Source organism: Danio rerio, chromosome 22 (genome assembly GCF_052040795.2).
Source record: "Danio rerio strain M-AB ecotype USA chromosome 22, GRCz13ab, whole genome shotgun sequence".
Lineage (NCBI taxonomy): Eukaryota > Metazoa > Chordata > Actinopteri > Cypriniformes > Danionidae > Danio > Danio rerio.
The window spans coordinates 8,919,384-8,935,341 of record NC_141042.1 but is presented as its reverse complement, the minus strand read 5'-3'; the positions used below and the strand labels follow the sequence as shown (position 1 = coordinate 8,935,341).

Below are 15,958 nucleotides of genomic sequence, written 5' to 3'. Positions count from 1 at the left end.
AAGGAAGTTAGAACACTAAATATCAAATACTTTGAATACATTTTAAAAGAGAAAGGGGACAGCTGAATGAGATCTAAAATTAGCGTTCATATAATTATTAATCACCCGTTTCTAAATGGTCTGTCTCTAAAAGTAAGGGGGACATATCCTCACCGTGCCCCTAGTTGCTATGCCCCTGACTCTTACAGACTTAGTTGTTTCCCTGAAACGACAGCAACATTTTAAATGCATACATGTTAACACTTCAAAAACTGAAGAAACTTGACCCAGGCATGCAGAAAAAAAGTGAACATCAAAACCTTGTAAATGAAGAGAAAACAACACAAATTATTACTAATAAAAAGACTATGTTATCAAAGTAGATCCATGCTGAGAATCAGCATTTAGATTAACATCTTAATTTAAACGTACAACCGCAAACAATAGTAATACACCAAGTCATCTTGAAAATAACCACTGTATTTATCCTTTTTTATAATTTCATACATTTCTTACAATACAAAAAGGCATTAAGATGTCCTCACACATCATGATTTTGCCAAGTACAATGCAATCCTAGATTAACATCCACATCTATTCCGAACCCCTAAACCCAATCACAACTGTAAATTATTCCCAAAATCTGAGAGGAATAATAGTTGGATAACAACCATATAGAAGTGCTTAAACCTAAACTTAACATAAGCAGTAAACATATCCCTTTATTCTGATTGGCTGATCTGAATGTTGTTCCAAGATCAATATAGATGATAATCCAGGAACAAGTCCTACTTGGTGAAATCAGGCTGGCGAGAGGTCATCATTTCCCATTACAGCCCATAGCACAGAAATAACAAAAAGTAAAACAACATGGCTGCATATTCAAAGTGACACCATTCAATGGCTTTACAGAAAGTGCAACAAATTTGGCATTCATACAACTGATGAATCCCAGTGATTTCAAAAACAGCTTAAGTATCCCAGCTGAAAACATTCATCAACCATATCACCCTTCAAGCGAACAAACGTTCATCTCAATCCGTCTTCATGTAAACAAAACATATATGACAGTAAAATCTAAAACCTTAAAGTAGTTATTCAGTAAAAACGAGGCAAACAGTTTTTATATGAAAATTCAAGAAAAAAACATCAATCTTTCACACAGTCCCTTCTTTGGCCCTCTAAGATATGAAATAAATCTCAACAGAAAACAATTGCTTAAAAAAATGTAGTCAATATAACGTATAATCTAAAAAACATCTACCAGAAGCGTTAAAGCTGCAGTCCCATGAGCCAGCAAGATTAGATATCCGTTTATAACAGGGTTGATTTCTCGTATTATATACTAACTGTACCATACAGGTCTCAAACTCAATTCCTTTGCTCCAACCCTAATCAAACACAGCTGATCCAACTACTTTAGGTGTTTGAGACTCTTTTGAACACTCGATTAGTTGGATCAGCTGTGTTTGATTAAAAATGGAGTAAAACTGTGCAGAGCTGCCGCCCTCCAGGAATCCAGTTTGAGACTTATGGTTTAAAACGACAACAAAATGAATAAAATCAGCATTTAGAGCAAAATGATTCCAGCAAATGTGCATATGTAGATTTATGTAAGAATGTTTTCCCTATTTATGCCCAAAAAGTTCGCTCTTGTTTATTTCAAGTGCCGTGTTACAGACGCTCTGACCTATTGTTGTTATTTCAATGGACGTCCTTCATCTCCATCTGAAAGCAAGCACAATAAGAATAAAGATGATAAATTACTATTTAACAAAAGCTCAACAGATTCAGCAGTGTGAAGAAAAAAGGCTGTAATTTTATGATTAAAGTACTTAAAATATAATATTTAAAATACAAAATAAAAAATATAAGGCATTTTAATGACAAAATATATACATATATTTATTTCAATTATATATATATATATATATATATATATATATATATATATATATATATATATATATATATATATATATATATATATATATACTATGACTTTTTAGAAGCCAGTAACAGTACAATAATTAAATTTATAGTTTTTATACAATATTTTATTATCAATACTGAATCTTGTTGTTCTGCTTTAAAGCTATTTTTAAAGTTACTTTTAAATGAAATCTACATTTTTTAAACAAAATTCAAAAAATAAAAGTCTTAAAAACATTTATCATGATTTCTTGAGCGACAAATGAAGGTTATTAGAAAGTTTTCTAATAAAAAATTATATTTGCATCACAGGAATACATGTAAAACTTATTCAGCCAGAAAATCGCCATTTTAAAATTCATCATATCAGTCAGAATATTCCACTCAGGGCTTGACATTACCTTTTTTGATCACCAGTCACTGTGGCTAGTAGTTTTTCAACATTTCTAGCCACTCACCATTTTCACTAGCACTAGTTGGGAAATTATATTTTACATGCATAAATGTGACTTTGCCAAGGTAAAATTACTTAATTTAAACTTTGTGATATGCCCACATGCATCATCGTTCATTTCATTTTCTGTGTGTGTATAAGCTTGCTCAATGTACATTTAAAAATAGGTTATGGTTTTAAAGTGTCACGTTGCAATTAGTTTTTATTTTACGTGAATTTTCAGTGCTCATTACTAAGGATGTAATAAAAATTATCTAGCCACATCAAAGTATATATTTCCTTAAATTAGCATGAGTCGAAACAAGCAAAATATAGCTGTATACATGCACTTTTTATTCAACAAAATGTTCCTAAAAAACCATTAACACATAAAAAAAATTTGTCACGCATCTAAAATGCAATAGACATTTTTTGCTATTTCTGTGGTAAATTGTCAAAAATCTGCGGATTTATGCGGAACGATTTTAGGGGTATCATAACTAATAATTCAATATATGAAATAAAAAATAATACCTTTTTAACTTTTACTTAATGTTTACAATGTAAATCCAATTAGATCCACTTATTTGGTGAACAAAGCTAGTCTCTCAACATAATATATCTACTAAAAGACAGAAAATATGACTTTACAAACTGTATTATAAATAAATAATACGAACATTTGAATATAACAATTATTATATTACAATAATATTAGTGAAATTAATTTAAAAACTGAAAAAAATATAAATTTACACACATTTACACAAGTAAATACTCAATGATGGGCTAAAACTCAACTATACATTAATGGAGAGTTAATATCCTAGTAAAGCATTGTTAATGTAAAGGATGCTAATTCAAACATATAAACAAAATTAACTATAAGCAATAGAAAGCCGGCGAAAAATACTGTGTGCGATAATGAAAGAATGATCGCACGCCATGGTTAACATTAGGCCCATTAATAATCTGTTTAAAGAATGGTTCGAGAGAAAGTGGCAAACACGGCTGCTTACAAAAAATCTGGAGCTGTGGAAAGCAGCAGGACCGTGGCTGCATGAGCACAGCCTTTTTCCAGACTATTTTAAAGAGAAGCAATCCCACCAGTTGCGTCTCCAGTCACGGTTGCTTCGTGCAAGGACGTGGGAGCTTTTAAGCACTTGCTGTGTGCGTAACAGTGATGCACTAGTCAGTGAGTGAGGACCTGTGTTTCACCAATCGCCTGAACATCCTCTCAATCAGTATTCACCTGCTTTCTTTGCTCGCACGAACAGTTATCAGTCCTGCTGATCACATTTGCATGCATTTACTTGTCCTAAACTACAGTTCTAATCTTTAGTGATGAGCCAGAACTGGCAATTTAAAAATAATTTTCAACCAGCCAAAGTAGCTAGTGAGGTGCTACAGCTGAAATCTACCCGCATTTGGCGGGAGTTAATGTGAAGCCCTGTATATACGGTGTGTTTATCAAATAAATACAACCCTTTAAATAATATGAACATTTGTATTCTGCCTTAGCATAGTGAAATGCATTGCAGTAAATGAAGTCAATATAAGATGCTTACTTACTCTGTTATTTTTATAATACAGTCTTTCTATTAATGCGACACTTAATCGCAACGAGCACCGCCACCACGATCAACACAATAACAACCAAAATGATCACAATATAAACTGTGGACAGACCCGGTTCTGTAAAAAAAAAACAAAGAGAGACAATCAATTCAGAATGAAATCCTATAAATTCAATAACAAATCTTCACCCTTTAAGACTAGCAAACGGCAGATTGTACTCACCACTGACTATAACACGAAAGTTCCTGTTCCCTTTTAAGTTGGTTCCTATCACCTCGAGTTTATAAAGTCCCGAGTCTGTGGTTTTGGAGTCTGCGATGGTCAGATATCCTGTCTGATCCAGCGCCAGTCTGCCTTTGAATTTCTCATTCTTTTCATCATACGAGGGGTTTTTACTGATCTGTTTGTTGATTCGAGCGATGGCAGTCTTGCCATCTTCAAACATCCACTCTATTACATCATACATGTGTACGTCAGAAATATTATGCTGTAAAATGACAGGCTCTCCCACCTTTACAGACACCTCCGTAGGCATCGCATCTGAAATGCATATAGAAAAATGAAAAGAAAAGCCCAAGTTAGTGTCGTGTTAATTATACATATATTTTAACAGTGCAAAGCTGTGTTGTAAAATTATTTATGCATAATAAAAGCATGTATATTACGGCTGCAACAATGAATCAATTAAGTCGATAAAAATAGATTACTAAAAGCAATATCACCGGATTTCATTAGTGATTCGTTGTGTTGCGCAACACGGGACATTTAATCATAAAAAAAAAACACTATAGTTGTGCGCAGAGCAGAGTGAACACGGTCTCTCTCACGCACTGATACGGAGTTCAGCGCCTCATAGACAGGGATGAGGTGGAAGGGAGCAACAGCAGGGTAAATCTCCTACTTTAGTAGAATCCTACTTTTGGTTCGTTTTGAAGTGAGGACCGTAAAGTCCCTAGTGCTGATGTTTTACTTGTTATCCAGCTTGACAAGCATTACAAGTTAAGCCTGGTTTATACTTCTGCATCAAGTAACCAGTGTAACTCACGGCGCAGGCAACGCGCGCAGCTGTGCATTTAGACTTCTGCGCGCTGTCTCTGTTGGTCCGCATTACACTTCTAAATCACTAGTTGGCAGTGAGGTGTAAATGTTCCTCTGTGTCGAGTTTCTTCTCTGCTGTTTTGCTTTTCCTGAACACTTCCTGGTTGTACACCTGACTCAAACTCGCTCATTTTGAGGCAGGAACCGGCGGACGTGCAACAACTTTAACTATGAGGTAAACACAAAACAAAACTTTCCATCCGGAGCTCCCTCACGGGACTCCACACTTGTAAACAATCGCTCGCGCCATTCGCGCGGCTCTCGGTCCTGCCTAGACTCGTCAGCACTACCAAGCCGACCAATCACAGAGTTTGCGCTACGCGTTGTTGCGACGTGTAGTTACATTTTTTAAGAGGTGCACGTCAGTGACGCTGACGGCCACGGCGAAGGGCTATGCGTCAGCGCCGTATCATATGCCGGCGTTTGACGTAGAAGTATAAATCAGCCTTTAGCGTTTGCTTATTTACCTTTAGAGCGGCAACTGAAAAAAATCTAAGCTTTGGCACGGTGTTTGAAGCTAAGCTAGAAAGAGCTCTCGCTAAGCAAAGCTCTCTGTAAGGGCAGTCAAACTTCGACATTCCAACAAAATATGTTTGATGGCATAAGCAGTCTGGCAGTAATATATATATAGTTTTCAAGGGGGGAAAAAGTTATTAAACATTAAAAAAAATAAAAATAAATATATATATATATATATATATATATATATATATATATATATATATATATATATATATATATATATATATATATATATATATATATCCATTTTAGAGCATTTTATTCAAAGTTATCATACCGTCAGAATCCAATACCGGCCCATGCCTACGAGTGAAATAACTTGTGTATTCAATAGTCTTTGGTGTTACTTACCAAGCACAGCAACCCTGAAAGTCTTGCATGGCATTGCACTGTTGACACTGGTGATCTTCACCTCATAAACCCCCGAGTGTTTAGGTCTGGGATTTCTGATGATGAGATCTCCGGTTTTGTCATTTACTTGTAGTTTGCCTGCGAATATGCCATCATCGGTGTCATACAATAATGCACTGTTAGACGCAATAGTGGCGATGACACGAGATCCAAACTTCCACACAACTTTATCATCTTTCTGTATTTCGGTAACACAACTGTCTAGAAAGACAGGGTCGCCTTCTGTCACTTCAAGCGTCTTCACTGAATTGGGCTCGACTCCAAGCACGCCTGGAAAACAGCAAAAATAAAACACTTTATATAGCAATATGAATCTATACTATGTACAGTTAAAGTCAGAATTATTAGCTTTTTTACATATTTCCCAAATGATGTTTAACAGAGCAAGGGAATTTTGACAGTATGACTGATAATATTTTTTCTTCTGGAGAAAGTCTTATTTGTTTTATTTTAGATAGAATTAAAGCAGTTTTTAATTTTTTTAACACCATTTTAAGGACAAAATTATTAGCCCCTTTAAGCTCTTTTTTTCTGATAGTCTAAAGAACAAAACATCATTATACAATAACTTGCTCAATTACCCTAAACTGTCTAGTTAACCTAATTATGTCAAGCTGTATAGAATTGTCTTGAAACATATCTAATCAAATGTTATTTACTGTCATCATGGCAAAGATAAAATAAATCAGTTATTTAAACTATTATGTTTAGAAATGTGTTGAAAAAATCTCTCCGTTAAACAGTAATTGGGGAAAAAAATTAACAAGGGGGCTAATAATTCAGGGGGGGGCTAATAATTCTGACTTCAACTGTATATAATGCACATAAAAATACTTGGCAGAGAAAAATTAGCAAAGAAAACGCAGATTTGGTTACATTTTAAATTCAAGTTCAAGGCAACGCAATTAGATTTATTATTACTTAAAATACACACAATTTTCTAATAAGAAATCAAGTGACAAACACACTGTAGTACATGATACCTACAAATTGAATGTGATTTTATTTATTTATTTAAATATTAACAGCCTTTTACCAACAATGCCTAAACTCAGTCAAATTTAATAATGTAAAAATATAAATCACAATAAAATGTGGTAAAACGTTTAAGTAAATACATTGTGAAGTAATAATGAATGTAAACATCTTTAAAAATGTAAATATTAGCCTATAAATGCAGTATGTGTTCTATATCACTATAGCTACAGTACAAACTCATGTACCTCATTGCATGAAAACCTCCAAAACAAAACACTGCCTCACCAGTGTATTTCCAAAGCCAAGATTAGTCGATTTTAAGGAATATAAATAGGACTGGACGTAAATAACCTGTCTTAATAGACATGAGCAAGTATTTTAAACGAGATCTCGCGAGAAAGAGGACGAGCAGAATGCGGAAACTGGTGTCCGATTGTGTAGCTGCGATATTAAAATTGAAACTGGATCATACAGTAGGGCTTTATAACATGACAAGACGAGGATGTTTACCTTCGGTTAAATCAAATGATAAAGGATTTACGTTATTCGTTGGTTGTGTAAGGCAGTTTGGCAGGCTAAAACAGCTATAATGGTGTATATTTTTAAATATAATGTTGATAGAGATATACGCGTTTAGAAACCATTGAGAAGCGAAGCGGTGGATAATACATAACATATAGGACCAACGTTGTGACCAAAACAAGGGTAAGAAAGTTATTTTTTATACATAGAAGCGTTTTGTTTGTGAACTAGACACATTAGGAGAAATCCATTGTACAATAACATTCGTTTACAGAGATGATCTGTCATCGGAAAAAAAATGGTGGATGATTCGAATTCAGTGACAAACTATGTGTAGATAATCAAACCGCCGCATGAATAGATGGCAAAAGCTGGATTTATTTGACAATAAAAGCAACAATTAACAGTGATAAGGCAAACTGTTTGTCAGGAAGGAAGTTATATTTGTCGTTACGCTTACATTATTTCTCTTAGAGCGGACTTGAGGGCGGTAAATTATGTTATCGATGTCCGTAGCGACCACCAGGGGGCGCTTCATGGCTCACAATAATAATTTCTGCATTGACGTGCATACAAAAGCTATTGAAGTTCTTGGCCGTATTCAAGACATTTGCACTTTGGGACGTATAATTGGTTAAATATATATAATCCAAGCACTTTAATACAATAACCATCAATGCTGTCGCTAAAATACTTTGTTTAGAAAGTGGTCTCGTTGTAAGCACGTCATGTTCAGCGCTGAGAAAAGTAACAAGTGTCAAGTGACGATGGTGTCTATAGTCCAGTCACTTGACACCTGTTACTTTTCTCAGCGCTAATCGAAACTTTAAAGGAGACCACTTCCCTAAAGTATTTTTTACGATAGCAGTGATTTTCTGGACAATCATTCACACTTCATATTACTTAGAAAAACTTAAAAAAGTGACTGAGCTGTCAAATACAGTTATAGAACAAATATATGGCTCGAAGAAGAAAACAATCACCTACCAACAAACAATGCAAACTGACATTAGATTTTTTAAAGATGTAAATGTTTTGATTAGGGTATATCAAAGGTTTGAAAATATTAGTTTTTAAAAATGTTTTTTAAAGAAGTCTCCTATGCTCACAGACTATTTTATGAGGCCAAAAATGAAGTACAACACTGATCATATGAAATAGTATATTCAGTGCTCAGTATATAGAAGTACACCCCTCACAAATCTCTCTTTTAAATTCATATTTATAACAGGAAGCTATACAATATTATATTTGTGCATATACATTAGATTAGTCAATACTGAAGCCAAATCTGGAGCTTATTTAACAAAATAACCTACAATAATGGTCCAAAAACTAGTACAGGCAAATTTGTTATAGAAAAATATTAAATACAAATAAATAAATAAAAAAAAAAGAGGAAAAAAAAAAAAAAAATCAACAGAAACAATTTTTTTTTAAATTTAGTTAAAATTTTGTAGGTTGTATATATATATATATATATATATATATATATATATATATATATATATATATATATATATATATATATATATATATATATATATATATATATATATATATTGCAATCTTTAGCTTGAATTTAATTGTATTTGTATAAACATATCTGTTTATTAAATCGGTTTTGTTCTAATCCACCAAAATAGATTACATTCACTGAGAAATGTATACAAATATTCCTTTTCAAAATGGGGTGTACTCTGTTATGTATTTTTATGCTGAGCACTGTATAAAACATGCTATATTTTAAAATGTATTTTTTTTCTCTGTGCTTCAAAGTGGATTTTACTTCAGTCTGAAATGATCTTTCAAACAAATTGTGCTGATTTGCTGCTGATATAGCATGTTAATGTTAAAAACAGTTTTGTTGTCAAATACAAAATCTACAAAGAAAGCTACCACTCAGATGTTTAGGTTGTGTTTGTTTAATAGATTAATGATTTTATTTAACAAATGTGCATTACATTTATCAAATATGACCATAAAAAGACATCTGTAATGATTCTAAAAGGTTTCTTTAAAAATGCTGTCCTTGAGAACTTTTTATTTGTCCTGAAAAATGCTTCCCAAGGACAAATGTCACACTTAGTTTCAATGACAATATAAAAGTTTTTGTTTTGCATCACAGGAAAAAGTAAAAAAAAAGTTAGCATTTTGGGTTTTAGAAAAGGGCATTATATAAAAAAATATTATTATTATTATTATTTTAAAACAATGAAATAGAAAATATATCATATTGCACGAATATATCATAGTGCTATAGTTTGTACTGGATTTCCGGTCAAATAAATACAGTGTTGGTTAGAAAACGATTCAACATTAAAATGAAATGAAACCCAACAAGGGAAATACTGTATATCTGCAGGACATTTTCAGGAAAATGATGTAAGGACTTGCAAGTATGAACATGCTTGACTCTTAGGTCAGGTCACTGCAAAGAATTTAAGTCTCCTGCTGTAACGTGCCACAGTCTGAACGTATCATAAACATACTTTACTATTCTTGTAATTCACTCAGACTAAATATGTAATGTACTATCCTTATTATGAAGCCATGGATGCACAATATAATGTACAATAATTAAATAAATAAAAATATATTTTTTAACATGTCACAAGACAGGACATATGTGAAGTTTTGAAACAGTGAATAAGTAAATTTTCAAAAGGGATAATTTACACAAAAATTTAAAATTCTCACTGTTTACTCTCCCTTCAGTGGTTTTAGTGATTCTTCTGTTAAACATAAAATAAGAAATTTTAAAGAAAGCTGAAAAACTTTAACCATTGACTTACATTATAGGAAAAACAAGTACTATGGAAGGTGGTTACAGTTTTCCAACAGTTTGTCTTCTTTTGTGTTTAAAAAAAAACACACACACACACACACACACACAAAATAGGTTTAGATTAAGTATAGGTTAGATAAATCATGATAATTTATTTTTTGGGGAGTAAACTATGTCTTTAAATGTAATGCCTTGTGAGCTTTATCCATGATGAGGAACAGATTAACCCTAATGAAAATGCAAAATGCAGAAGTTTTTTTTTTTTTAGCGTGAGTTACCTCATTACGTTTCCACTCATGAGAATTTAGTTCTGCATGTTGAGGCCTCTCCTCCATAGGGTTTCATCGAAACAGAAGGGCCTCTTTTCTCCCTGCTATCAGTTACGTCTTTTATGGGAATGTCACAGGCTTTTGCTGGGGGAAGGGCTTTTGAAGATCTTTCACAAGTGCAGAGCTTCAAAATGTCTTATTACCGGAATCCCTATTTACTACATTTGTATGCAGCAAAAAGAGACTGGCCAATCAGATCACAAACATTTACATGGAGTACACGTCTAGGCAGACTTCTAACATAATATTAAAGAGATAGTTTACCCCCAAAAAATAAATAAATATGGTCATAAATGACTTTTAAATTTAATGAGTTTCTTTCTTGTAGAACACAAATGAAGATAACTTAATAAAAGTTGCAAATCTGTAGTCATTGAATTTCATTAGTATTTGTTTTCCCTACAATAGTCAATTTCAATAGTCAATGGCTACAGGTTTTTAGTGAGTAAATCTTCATTTTCTTTGGTGAACTATTAGAGCTGTATTATAAATTGAAAAAGTAATCAAAACTCAGAGCGTATGATCTATAAATTAGTAAGATTTGTAAAATACCGTGTGTGGAGTCACATGACCTTACACTGTTAAGGCGAATGTATACTTGTGTCGAGCGCACGGATATGGTCGGCAGCCTTTATGCTGTTGCATACCTGCGCACTTCTCAAAAAACGTAACTACTAGGGGTGTAACGATTTATCGTTGTACGATTTATTGTGGTACAAAAATGTCACAATATGCATCGTGGCGTTATGACGATTTGATTACGATATGACGTCCGTTTTCTCTTATTAGTTGAGCTGTTTGCACGCGAGCTACGTTCCACCTGCTGTCGCACGCGAGTTCAGATTGCCGCAGCAGTAATGTTAGCGGACCAAGATGAGTGGAGTTGAAATAGAGGATGGCCCATCCTTTCAAAATCAGAAGTCTGGCAACATTTCGGTTGTACAGTCATTGCTTTAGACTCGTCTGCTTTTTGACATGCATACTGGGTCAAACATCCTAAGTTTTAAAGTCTTCACATTGATTTACATACTTTGCACAGCGACATGGATACCTCCTAATGGTGTTGAAAGAGTCACATACTGTATTTATAAGGTACAATTCACCCTAAAATATCATTCTGTCTTCATATAATGTTCCCGCCGCAAAATCACACATGACGTGAGCTGACCGAGAGCTGTTACTACAGAGGGCAGACTATGATAGATGCGCGCGTATGGCAAGCCGTTTTAGCATTTAAACCTTTGTTCTGACTATCCATAAATATATTTAGAGATATCTCTAATTATATTTTGACTAGTCATAATTATAATTCGACTAGTCAGAATGACAATTAGAGATATCTGCAAATATATTATGACTAGTCATATTCCTCCATTGACTTCCATCGAAAAATATTTGCAGATATCTCTAAATGAGTTTTGACTAATCACAATTGTAATTAGAGATATCTCTAAATGAATTTAATTAAATATGAATTAAATACCTGGAAATGTGGATTTTTTTTGCACACACAAAAAACGCAAGTGACCAAGCAAAGCCTTAAGCTCTTACTGTTAAATTCAATTGAACAGAAAGCTTATTTTTTTGCACCTATACTTAAATTGTTCCTTAATTTTGTTTCTGTCATTTCAATAATATTTTTAAGTAGTTTTTAAATTGTTTTATTTTCCAGAGACAGGCCTGTTTAATTTATTTTCCTAAAGAAGGTTCAGTTTAACAAGTTGAAACAAAAGAAATACATAAAAAAATAGTTTACTTGGTAAAATTTGCATTTCAGTTTAATTTAAAATTTTTATTCCAAATATTGTGATACATATCGAATCGTGAACATTATACCGTGATACACATCGTATCGTGAGCTGAGTGTATCGTTACACCCCTAGTAACTACACGTTGCACGTTTGCACTACATTGACGATAATTGAAAGCTGCACCAGAGATGCCTTGAGATGGCATATTTTCCATTACAATATAATCATTTACATTAAAATATTTGTTTACAGAAGATGCAAGAAATGCACTGTTTCAAATATTATTTACAGGATATACAAGAGTTGTTTTATTTAGAAGAGGCACTGTTTGTTTTCTAATTTTAATATGAAAAACCTTAGAAAATAATTAATTTTGCTTTCAAGAGGGCAAGTTATTTTTTTTTAGCTTTTGTATTGGCAAAATGGTGATTGTTGGTTTTAAGCAATGTGTGTTTTCAATTTCAGTTGGTCAACGTTTATATTCAATAAATAATCATAGACAGTAGATGATTATTTGCATGTTTCCTTCAATTATTTTACAATCAAATAATGCACCCTTTATTCAGAAATCTCTCACTTGTAATATGTGCGCATATTTACTGTACAATGCCTGTCAGTGAACTATGAGGGCAGAAAATAAATAAATAAAATAATCGTTCATTAATCATAATCGAGTTAAAATGTTCAATCAACCGAGATTTTGATTACAGGCCAAATTGCCCAGTACTTTAAACTATCTTTTTAATGACCTCCTAAATTATATTTTAAAAATGGAATACATTGAATAAATGATAGAAAACTGCATAGCCTTTTGCATTGAGGATAGTAATTATGTCATATGATTCCTACTTGAAATTAAATTAACATCCCTGGGTAAAACCCCAGACCTCAAAATTAACATGGGGTATTTATGCTTTTCAAAAGCTTTATCTTAAAACAAGACCTGTAAGAAGTACTAAATCTGGCTTCCAGCTAATCAGTTTTCCCAGTGAAGTGATGGATATACAGTATCAAGAGTTCTTTAAGCTCAAATATCAGCATATGGCCCTAGAACACATAAAGGTCATGGGTTTGATTCTTAGTGGGGGGGAAAACAATATATGCAATATAATCCTCTACATTCTACAACTTGTTATAAACCTACAATATCATGCAGACAACCTTAACAACTCCTCAAACATTTACTTTCGTTCCATACATAGTCTGTTATAATTTGCTAGTTGATCACTAAAATCCAAAACATAGAAAGCAATCCAGCATCAAGCATGCAAAATAGTTTAAAATCTATTCCATTATGTCCTCAAATGATCTTGTGACCTTTATCTGAAAACAACAGAGCTAAAAAAAAGTGTTTTGTAGGCTTGTATTGCGTTTAAATTATAAATTGCAGTAGTTCACCAATTATCTGGGAATCAAATAAATAACCGTATTTGTGGTTAAATAAATATAAACTGCAATGCCATGTCATCATATGAATATGCACGGTTTATACAAGCATTGCCACAGACGTAAAAAAACACAACAAAACATGTAATATTCCATACTGACCACCCGCTCAAACATTAACATTGACCATCCCCTACACGAGCTACACTTACATTTCAACCAAAGCAAGATTTCCCAAACAGTTAGTAGCCTATATAATATCAATATTTCCTCAATTTCCTAAACACAAACAACGTGGCGAAATACATCGCGCCGTTGCGCTCTGAAACGCTACGCAAATGCAATACAGAGGTCGCATTATCAGGAATCAGTGCGCAGTTTTTGTTTTGTATAAACTGAATAGTAGCAACAGACTGAAAGTGACATTTTTAATCAAACTATATCCCATGCATTAAGCCGGTTTGTTTAATCTTACCTGCATAACAACACATCCGGTTGTTACATCCGCAACCAAAAGTATCCCTATCGCCCCCTTCAGTATTGATGTTTGTCAAAACATTGCAGGAGCGCACACGTGCACTCATCCATGCGAAAATTGCCACGCATTGATATCCTGATGGATTTACCTTGTGAAGGCTTTTGTTTATCCTCACAAACGAATTACACATTATCTGCATAAATTAGCTGCATTACGTGTAACTAAATGATTTATGCCTAGCCTAACTATCCAACAATTGATATATTTAACACGACATAGGCCTTTTTACAGACGTTATTTTAGATATTTAGCAAATTACGAGGCCTACATAAATATTTGTTTTATATATTTTTAAGGCAATTTGATAAACATCCTGCCATTTTACTTAATAATTCGACAATTAGGCTACATAACCATTAAAAAAATAAACAAGAATCGTATCACATTGTTTGATATTGAAATGTCGATTCCACTTGTAAGATTATCATTACAACACTAAATAGCCTACTTGAAATATTAAAGGGATCGTATAGCTTAACACGACCATGAAACGCCATCGATATAACAGCTTATGTGAAACATGACGCATCATCAAATACCTAGTCTAAACTGCGCGTTTTATTTGTTAACAAAATGTGAGTCAAATTCCATTGAAAGGGGAAAAAAACAAGAACACATTGGCTAGCTACATGCGTAGGCAACAGAAACCACAATAAAACACGAGCCTTTATCCTTGTATATCTTATAATATGAATTCACCAGAAATAATCCGAGCCTGAATAGCTAACTTAAATAGGAACAATGCATGTAAAAAACAGATTAATGACAGCATTAAACAAATAAGGCCTACCCCCGGAAGTCTGATTGCTAAAAAAAATTAACCACTCAGAAAAATGCACAAATTGACACCTAAAAATGTGGATTAAATGTACCTGAACAGCACACAATACACACACGACACATAGACTCGACGTGAATTGGACATCGATCTCCAAAAGGCTGAAAATCATTACCGCAAGGCCTGAACTTGAAAGCCAATGGTGTCGTGGGCTTCATAAAGGAAAATAACGCAAAATATGCAGGACACAATTTTTTTTTACCTATTCATTGTATAGTTTACCAATAAAAACACTCGTTACGAGCAGGCTAACAAACACAAATAGGAATGTACGCAAAAGCAAATACGCAATATGCTAGTATATTTCCGGTTGTATTAATGAAAATCGAAAGTGTCATATAGCTACACAAATAAAATCGCTACTTACCCTTGATGAGTAACAACACAAAAAATGTCAAATTCGCGTAGTCCATGTTGATTGTTGAGTTGAGTAATTTAAGTGAAGCTTTAAAAAGATGAAGGCCGTAGCTTTAAATTTCCATATAAATCCGCCGTGTTCTGGTTTCTCAACCGCACCCTGCCAGATTGATAGCGACAATTACAAAAACCGCTTAAATAATGGCTTAGAAACTTGTGAATTCGCGGAGGTTTGCGTGCGATGTTCTCCCAGCTTCTTAAGACGTGGAAATGGTTTACGTCCAGTAGTGTTACAAATAAAAGACAGCGCTCGAAATGGCTGAATCTTCCCTCTGCCAGGTAACGTGACGCGGGACAGTCTCATATCGCCACCTACCGTACGAAAACCATACATGCGCAAACAACCCGCCCCCACCGAAATACTCCTACACCTGCTTTTGTCGGGAAAAGAGTGGGAGTCTTTCTTAATCGACCGTAAAAAAATAACGAGAGAAAATCTTGAGTTTTGGTTGTAAAAT

General features: G+C 33.6%; 2 protein-coding genes across 5 annotated transcripts in view; one reads left to right on the top strand and one right to left on the bottom strand.

Moving 5' to 3' along the window:
• Positions 1 to 15,958, top strand: part of LOC147838394 (uncharacterized) — a 900,722-nt gene that overhangs the window by 817,214 nt on the left and 67,550 nt on the right. The window lies entirely within an intron of this gene.
• On the bottom strand, positions 439 to 15,777 carry si:dkey-182g1.2. 4 transcript variants are annotated; one of them, XM_087303755.1, is made up of 5 exons: positions 15,451 to 15,777; positions 5,894 to 6,223; positions 4,145 to 4,462; positions 3,917 to 4,039; positions 439 to 1,707 (listed from the first exon to the last, which is right to left on the bottom strand). In XM_087303755.1, the coding sequence occupies exons 1-4, from the start codon at positions 15,494 to 15,496 to the stop codon at positions 3,927 to 3,929; spliced, it is 807 nt and encodes a 268-aa protein (XP_087159881.1). In that variant the 5' UTR covers positions 15,497 to 15,777; the 3' UTR covers positions 439 to 1,707; positions 3,917 to 3,926. The 4 variants fall into 4 exon arrangements, with proteins under 4 accessions (XP_087159881.1, XP_087159879.1, XP_087159882.1 ...); XM_087303753.1 differs by lacking the exon at positions 15,451 to 15,777 and adding an exon at positions 15,118 to 15,375; XM_087303756.1 differs by lacking the exon at positions 15,451 to 15,777 and adding an exon at positions 15,199 to 15,375.

Excerpts from the sequence above, each read along its gene's own strand:
- si:dkey-182g1.2 (XM_087303754.1), bottom strand. The coding sequence starts at position 14,384 with ATGCAGATAATGTGTAATTCGTTTGTGAGGATAAACAAAAGCCTTCAC. Across the intron at positions 4,463-5,893 it reads TTTCAGGGTTGCTGTGCTTG|ATGCGATGCCTACGGAGGTG; the intron begins GTAAGTAACACC and ends TATGCATTTCAG. Across the intron at positions 4,040-4,144 it reads CTTTCGTGTTATAGTCAGTG|AACCGGGTCTGTCCACAGTT; the intron begins GTGAGTACAATC and ends TTTTTTTTACAG.